The 8640-nt window shown below is 41.3% G+C and overlaps 1 protein-coding gene across 1 annotated transcript in view; it reads left to right on the plus strand.

Moving 5' to 3' along the window:
* Positions 1-8640, plus strand: part of SLCO5A1 (solute carrier organic anion transporter family, member 5A1) — a gene marked incomplete at its 5' end in the record, with an annotated part of 81728 nt that overhangs the window by 65202 nt on the left and 7886 nt on the right. Inside the window, 2 exons of the mRNA XM_009335078.1 lie at positions 4147-4306; positions 7906-8147. Of these exons, the coding sequence (XP_009333353.1) occupies positions 4147-4306; positions 7906-8147 (402 nt within the window). The remainder of the gene's footprint in view (positions 1-4146; positions 4307-7905; positions 8148-8640) is intronic.

Genomic DNA, 8640 nt, shown 5'->3' on the forward strand with positions numbered 1-8640 from the left:
GATGCCATTCTGGAGCTTGCTGATAAGAACATCATCAAGGAGATGTAAGTTTGAACCCTTTCAGGTTGAGGAGGGCCTGGAACCCCAGTGTTCTCACCTCGGGCAACTGTAGAGCTGATGAAGAAGAGGAAGCTTCCTCCTCCACTTCGGAAGAGATCTATTATAAATCCATGAAGTACAGTGTTTCTGGAGAAGGCTATCAGCACAAAGGGGCAGCTTTTTGCTCCATGTGTAGGAGCTCACTGAGCTGTCTGCAGTGGGCACCGATATTCCCATACAGTGTCAGGGTGCAGAACGTGTCCCCCCACCTTCTAGGAGCTTGGTCACCTGAGTTAATGAGGAAAGCTGGAAGCGAGGGCCTGCCCCTCCTTTCTCTTGGACTTGCTGTTTGATCACTGGTCTGATCATTGTGATCGTTGCATCTGGACCCAATTCTGATCTGGTCTTGCCATCACTCTCTGCTCCCATCTCACCTTCCCTGGCCAGGGTGCCAGCCAAAAAGTCACAGGAGGGAGGTCAGGCCATCACTTCCATGTTCTGAATTTTTGGAGATTTTAGAAGTGGCAGCTGTCTTGATTCCTTCCAGAACCTGCCTTTCTGACTTTGGCACCTGGAAGGACTGAAAACTTTCAGGTTTAGGTATTGCAAATTACAACCCGTAAAGTACGTGGTTTGAAACTGGCCATCTATCTTCAGAAAAACTTGTGTATTGCAATACTGAATATTGCAGTGCCTAACATTTGGGTACTTTGAGACACAAAGTAGCATTTACAAGCCTAGAGTCCAGCTATGACAGAAAGACTTACATTTAAGAGTAAACCGCAGAAAAAGAAAGTTATTTAAGCATCACAGAAAACGATCGATTGTAGTTCCTGAAAACATAATAAAATGGGGTTATTCCTAAGTAACAGGAGAAGCTTCAGGTGAAAACATTGATATCAGCTGCTTTTCGGTTTTCAGTGGCTTGGTATTGCCTTATGCAGTGAAGAGGGAGTGGGGGTGCAGAATTCAGGAACCGTGATTTCTTTAGACAGAAAGGTATTTAGGAAATAAGAGCTAGGGTCCCTAGCTTCAGCCAACCCTATCACTTGGAAATAGATTGCTATGAATAAGGTCATTCAGGTAACTTTTCCATTGGCTTAATGCATTCATGTTGCTGGCAGTATTTTAAACCCAGATGAAATTCCAAATGAGATGCAGAAAATTGAACCAGCAATAAACCACACTGCAGACTCTTGCTTTTCCACTTATTAAATTAATTTAGCAAGCTGAAACAAGACAGAGAGCATGGCAAGTGTGGTAAAAATAGGTGTAAATATAATACGGGTCATTTAAAAGTTCATGCTTGTTATAATTTGGCTGCATAATGACAGCAGAAAATAACTTTCATTTCAAGGCATGTCTGCATATATATCTAAGTGGAACAGTTATTTTCTTTTTGGTACCTGAGCTAGCAAGTTCAGTAATACCGTGGATAAAAGGTAATACTTTATGCCTATACCTTCAGGTACCTTCTGGCATAATGCCTTCAGGTAATACTAGATGTGATTAGATTAGACTAGTTAATATTAGATGTGGTTTATTTAATTGCAGCTACAAGATTTCACTAGAGCTTGAAAATATTTTCATATTGGCCATAGGAACCCCTTAAGTTTATTTTTTCAGGAGCCTTCATGTGTTCAGAATTTACAAGCAAAGTAGTAGAAGTGGGGGCTGTCAGACAAAGCTGGTAAGAGCCAGATTCAAAACAAACAACAGCTTGTGTAACAGGCTGTGGACTGTCAAAAAATCCTTGCTGTTGTATATTGTAGATGCAAAAAATCTTATCTCAGTGGGAGAAGTATGGGGGAAAAAACTGGGCTTTGTTACCTAAAAAACCACATCAGACTTAGAAAATATTTTGGGCTGAGACTCATTAGAGGCTGAGAGATTATTTTTCTGGGGAAGTTACTTGCCCTGTTCTTGCTCTTCCCTAGTCACCTTCTTAATGGCTACTGTTAGAGACAGGATACTGGTGAAGAGACAACCGCAGTCTCAACAGCCGTTTTCTTGTGTTTCTAAAGGTTTTCACAGAAAATGTACATGTACAAAAATAAGTTTTCAATTACTCTTTAGCCAGCCAAGGTAAAAAAGTAATGCTACAAAACTCATCTGAGCAATCCCATTAACTGAAAGGGCCAAAGGTAGTATAGTACCTCTTTATAAACTAGTCTGTGGTTTTCAAGAAAATATGCCCATTAAAAGTAAATGCTTTTCAGACCAGTTATTTGTCAGAAAAATATATGATCATCAACTACTTCCTCATTGATAAGGAGCTTCTAGATAATAGAGATTGACACCTTACATCATCTGATATTAGCTCTATATACGCTGGGTCCAGTTATGCCAGTCTGTTTTTAATCTGGTAACAAACTAGTATCCATTTTCTCTTTCTTTAACTCTTTCATTTTAACTGTCTCTGTTTCTCTATAATCAGAATTTGTGTATACAGTTATGTAGGGGCTTTTACTATTCTTTCAGTGAGGTTGCCTTTGTGCCTGCTAACACTTTTCCTCCTTCGGTTTGTACTCCAAGCCCTTACCCTACTCAGGAATGTTAAAAGTTCAGTGTCACCTTGGGCTTTCCTTCAGTGCAGGGAGTAGCGGGGTGTCTCCTCCAGGGTTTGTGCCCAAAGCTGGGCATTTTCAAGTGATCTGAGAGTTGTTTTGGGCAGGGTTGAAGTGATATGGTAGGTAAGGCAGGAGCTAGTTAATTTGGTGACTGTGTGACTTAGTCAACCTGAGTCAAAACCTGTGATGGTGACAGCTAGTGGTCAGTTGTAACCAGAGTTGATTTCTTTCTACTGAGCAAAAAGCACCATTTGATCAGTGTTTTTTTTTTTTTCTCCATCATCTTCTGATGAAGAGTCTGTGATCTTACAGATATGGACTCTGCTATTACTAAGGCCTTTGTCACTTCTGGATTGAGCTGCAATGGTACAACTGATATGGTAAAGTAGAGCCACAGTGGGATTATAAATTTATAAAATCTTAATTCCAGCCACAAGTTGCATACTGGCACTCAGTGGTTCGTCCTGGCTGCCGCTTGGCAGCTCAGGATACCAGGTTTTGCTTCTGTCTTAGGAGTTTGTCTTGCTCTGGGACCCCCAGCTCCCACGGCAGTGCCATTTGGGGAGACCAAAACTGCTTCTGAATGACCTGCTCTCTCCAGGCAGGGCCAGACGTGCCATGCAGAGGTGTTAGCTGGAGGAGAGGGTGCATCAGCAGAGACCTGCAGCTGTCTCAGTGCAGTGCTTCGTTTGGGCCTTGTTACATGAGCCACTGAGCTCAGATGAGTGCCATGAGCTGCTGCCTTGGTTGAGGTCCCTTTGCGCATTCATCCCATGGTGAGGATGTGCCCAGGCTGGCATGGCACTTGCCAGTGAAGAGTTGATGCAGTTGAGAGCTGTTCAACCACCTGTTTGGACCAGCAGTGATAGGTAGTGAAAAGCCTGCTTTTTGGTGTGTGCATGTCCTTCAGCTTTCAAATTCCCTTTAGTTCCTTCTGAGCATACTGCCAAACGCTTCTGGGGAGAACCTAGAAAGTTGGGGGGCAAGATTTTGGGGAATGGTCCAGGGAAGCGGAGTAGTAGTTCTTTTACAGACATTTAGTAAGAGCACAGCACTCCTCCAGATCTAGAGATTCCTGTAGATTTCACATATACACATAAATAATACAAGCATTGTTTTCTGAGCAGTTGTTGGTACGTGGGAAGAGATGCCTATTAGTTCACATAATGCTTACTTCTTGTCACTAAGCCCTTCACTAGTAATCGACAACAAATTGCTGCAGTTAGGATAGACATAAAATACTGGTGTCTTAACTCTTAAAGGAAAAAAACAGGGGAAAAATACGACTATTACCTAGGAAAATAAGATACAGGTTTTAAACTTTGGTATTATTTTTGTATTGTGTTTTTAGCTGATGGCAGGGATGCCTTGGGTGTTCTTCTATATTGTTTAAATCATGTACATAACCTAGAGTTAATGCAGTCTTTCTCTGATAATCAACTCTCCGTTCCAGAGTTGATGAGTAGGATGTTTTCTCCCTCTGAACAGCAGGATATCTGTGCTTGCTCTACTAGCATGTTCTTTTTCCTTTCTTCAGTCCCACTCTTGCCATGGCCCACAGGAATCTGACTGGGAGCTGTAATGTTAACTGTGGATGTAAGATTCATGAGTACGAGCCTGTCTGTGGATCAGATGGAATAACATATTTTAATCCTTGCCTAGCTGGCTGCATCAATGGTGGAAACCATAGCACAGGGGTAAGTGCTTCACCCGCCCACCCACATACAACCCGCGAGTAGTCCCTCGGGACTGATGCAGATTGAAAAATGCTCTGTTTCTAGCACAAGCATCCCCCTCTAAGCTTCAGAGAAGTTGCTCTGCAGCTGACTCGTGCATGAGTCTTTCCATGTTTTGAAAGGCTGGTAACGCTACTATTCCGTGGTCTCACCCCGCTTCCTTTCAGCTATGTACAAATTTGAGGCACAAGTTCATTTGTACCAAGTGAATCCTCCAGCCGAGTGAGTCCAAAGTGCCACGGGATGGGGAGGGCTGGTGTTTCCAGTAAAGACTCTGAAGTCTCCGATGGCAGTGTCCTGCGTGTCTGCTGTTCCTGCAGGGCTCGGAGAGGGGACCTTGGGTCAGTGTCATCTAATTCAGCTTTCTGCTAACATTGGCAGCCATGTCATACTGTCTTTCCACAAGCTCATCAGTCTTACTCTTGAGAGCAGTTTTTTTTTTTTTTTGGCTCCCTCTTCAAATGGAAGGAAGAACTTAACTCCTCAGGTAGTTGGAAGTGTTTTAAACTCCTGTTTAAATTTAGTTACGGCCTGTTTAAAGCCCTTGGTGTTTGTGTCAGCCTTGTCATTTTGCATAAGTAGCTGTTGCACCTGCACCACTGTATTGATAGGTGTTTTGTTTGCATGGCTAGATAAAGGCTGCCTGTGTATTCTGCTCTTGTAAAATAGTTGAACCATTCTCGTAGTCCTTCTCTAAATATCCTCCAGGCTGAGTGTTTCTTGTTGAACTCAAGTAACCAGAACTTGAAGGATGTTAATAATCCACTTTCTTTTTTGGAAATACATTGCTTGTTACAGCCCAGTCTTCCAGTTATGCTGGACTGGGGAAGGGCATCCTGCTGGTAAAATCACACCATAGGAATTTGGCAGTTTCCAGGACTGAGCACAAGAAAACAGTTGAAAGGTAGGATCTCACCTTAATATCAACAGAGCATTATAGCTGTGCTCGTTTCATACAAAAGACAAACACTTAAATTCTTCTGTTACGGAACTGTATTTTAAAAAAGGATAATGAAGAAAGACAGGAAGTAATGTAAACATTGATTTTCTCAGGTCTTAATTGTACTTTCCAGAAAGCTTATTTATAATGTATCAGTATCCTGATTTGCAGTCCTGAGCCAGCCTGTGAAGCAGGAGGATGTTAGGTCCAGCGCTGCTCTTTCTGAGATTTGACTGGATAAGGGTCTGAAAATGCAGGTTCGTACATAGATTCCACTTAGAACAGATTAATTTCCTTTATAGGTTTGTTTTTTAGAGTATCTTGCTGTTTTTTAATAGAAAATTGCTTTGGCCTAATTGGAGAAGCCTGTGATGTGAGCCTGTGGTTAACTTTCAGTGTCTATATAAGTCTTATTTGTGCTTTGCTGGATTGAGACATAGTTTTAATCTTTGCTATGTTTCACCTGATATCAAAGCGACACTAATAATTCATTTAGTAGGGAGGTACTTTGGGAGTATGTACTCTTCACTACAGATTTTGAAACCTACTATTTCCTATTACGATTTAAGACAAGATCCTTGATGGCCTGAAGTTTTAACTCGGTAGCTAATGGTGAATAGAATAGGGCTGACATTGGTAGGAAAATACATTTCTTCATTAAATAATGATTTACGTAGGGCACTTTTAAAAACAACAAGCATAAGCTTGTGCCACTCTATAACAGAAAATGTTGCTAACCTAAAACATTCAGATTTAAGTTTATAACATAAGTTTTTTTTTCAAAATTAACCACTTAAAAATTAGAAGTAGGACAAAAGGATGCCAGTGTACAGTTCATACCTATTTTATATATACATTCCTATACTCTAGCATTTCTGTTGTGTCATATCTGTGTCATTTAGTGCACAGACTTGGTTTCTCTGGTGATGGACCAAGACTGTGTAGTAAAGAGGACTATTTTCTGTAGGATGCCTATTTGGAAGCAATATGGAGATTAAGGTGAGGGACTGTAGGAAGAAAGCAATACTCATGTGATATTAGAGAGTGGAGTGCTGCCTTGGGAAGCTGGAGTCTGTCGTTGCCTCCGTTCCTAAGCAATGTTGGGCAAGTCACTTAAACGAAACCTCTCCCAGTTGTTCATTGATTTTGTATTCTTCATATTCTGGACGATGGACATGAGCAGTAACCAGAAGTGCCATTTGTAGAAGCACTGAATGCCTAAATCTGTATCTGAAAGCACAAAAATCATTTAGAATATATTAAGTTTTGTATAATGGAAAATGTTCTGAAAAAAAAGGATCCCAGTTGCCTCAAATTTGCCACCCACATTTCTGAAACTTTTGATCTGTTTCAGTTACTTAGCTACAAAATAGAGATAACACCACCAGTGCCTCATCTGTTTGAAGATAAATTACTCCTTTTTTGAAAGAGTTAAGCTATAATGATGAATGTGATAGAAAAATCCATATGAAATATGAGTCATTCTGTCTTTGTAGTGGAATATGTTTAGTGTGAGGAAAAAAATACCTGGCACCACATTTTGAAAATGGGAGGTAAAATACTGGATCAATTGATACTTTAAGATGTTCAGCTAAATCCCATGGAAAAAAAATGTGAGGCTATGTCATAACATGAACACATACAGAGGTATACATTAAAGTTGACAAGCAACCCTAATTTGGATATTTCCTGATGTCCAAGTGCTTAAATTTGCAACCTTAAGACGGTCTTGTAATGTAGCTTCTGTGCATGTGTGGTCCTAGGTTTTATGAATGCAAACATTGAAACCAAAAACTCCTTCCTGTAACATCACACGAGCCCTGACCCGTTTCCCCTCTAATGCCGGAGTATTCTGATCTGCCGTACACCTTAGAGTAGATGAAAACATTGTAGAATAGATGTGACAGGGGGCTATTTCTGATCTCGCTCTTCCTCACCTTGCTCAAATCACAGTCCTTTTGCCTATGAAATGCCACTTCTTTATTCAGTCTCTTCATCCTAATTTCAGCCTCTTTGTCCATTCAGAAATCCCTCATGTCCTCCAGTCTCACTGTTTAAGTCTCTGTTTTCCCCTTATTCTCTGGTTTTGCTCCTGTCCACATCCACACCCACATCCAGATGGAACGTCCTGGGCTCCAAGTGCAGCTTGTTGCTCTTTAGCTGAATCTGGGTAGACTTCCATTGAGATGGCAGAAGACACCTCCTGAAGATGAAAGCTGACAGCCTGCCAAATTCCAGAATATGGCGTTGTCAGTGCTGCTTAAAGAGTGTTTCTTCACAGGTTTTGTAATACGGTAGAAACAATCTTTTTCTCCAGCCTCCCTGTCAGAAGTGATTGAATTGTTTCGGCATAATTTTCCAAAAATATTCCAGAAATTTTTTCTAAACTCAGCCTAAACAGTGGAAGTCATAAGCAATGGAAAGGCAGTCTCATCATGGGAAGTCCTGACCAGCTTTGAAAATACTTGGAGTGGTAACCTCGCTTGTACTTGGGGTAATGATGCTAGAGGCAGAAGATTCCTGACTGGGAAGTACTATGTGACTGTCATACCACGGCTCTGCGCAGTGTCTTCCTCGCACGAGTATTTCCTGTGGAAATGTTCTTTTTCGCTCTCCTCAGGTAAGAAATTACACAGACTGTGCCTGTGTCCAGAGTCGCCAGGTGATCACTCCGCCGACGGTGGGCCAGCGCAGTCAGCTCCGGCTGGTTATTGTCAAAACCTACCTGAATGAGAACGGCTACGCTGTTTCTGGGAAGTGTGATCGAACCTGCAACACGCTTATCCCATTCCTGATATTCCTCTTCATTGTTACCCTTATAACAGCGTGTGCCCAGCCATCAGCAATCATAGTGACACTCAGGTGAGAACTTAGTTATGGTTTTTTAAGTATTTTTGCTGTGCCCGCTATCACCAGTGTCTGTGTCAGAAGAGGGTGGATCAATGCAGCCAAACATTGAGCTTATGTATCCTTAAAAAGTGAATAGAATAGGGCTGACATGGATTGGGTGCTTGTAATTAGAATATGTAGCATGATAATGCACTTTAGGAAACAGGAAGTGCCCAGCGACTTCCAGGCGGTATAAAGCGAGAACAAGTAAAAGCATCATGTAAGAAAATGATTACTCCTGAAGAGATTTTCAGCCTTCTTAGAGCAATGGTTTGAATTTTCAAACGCACATGAAAAAAAGTTAGTATTTGACTCATTCCCAGTTCAAAAAAGAGAGGACATTTTAAAATTATCCTTTTTTCTTTCTTGAAATTGTTCATTCCTGCCACATGCCCATTTTTGAATCGTCCCTTTTTTTCTTCACAAGAATTTTGAACTTTTAAGCACTGTACTGTAGTCGTGTTGT

This window comes from Pygoscelis adeliae, unplaced genomic scaffold, assembly GCF_000699105.1.
Source record: "Pygoscelis adeliae isolate BGI_AS28 unplaced genomic scaffold, ASM69910v1 Scaffold101, whole genome shotgun sequence".
NCBI lineage: Eukaryota > Metazoa > Chordata > Aves > Sphenisciformes > Spheniscidae > Pygoscelis > Pygoscelis adeliae.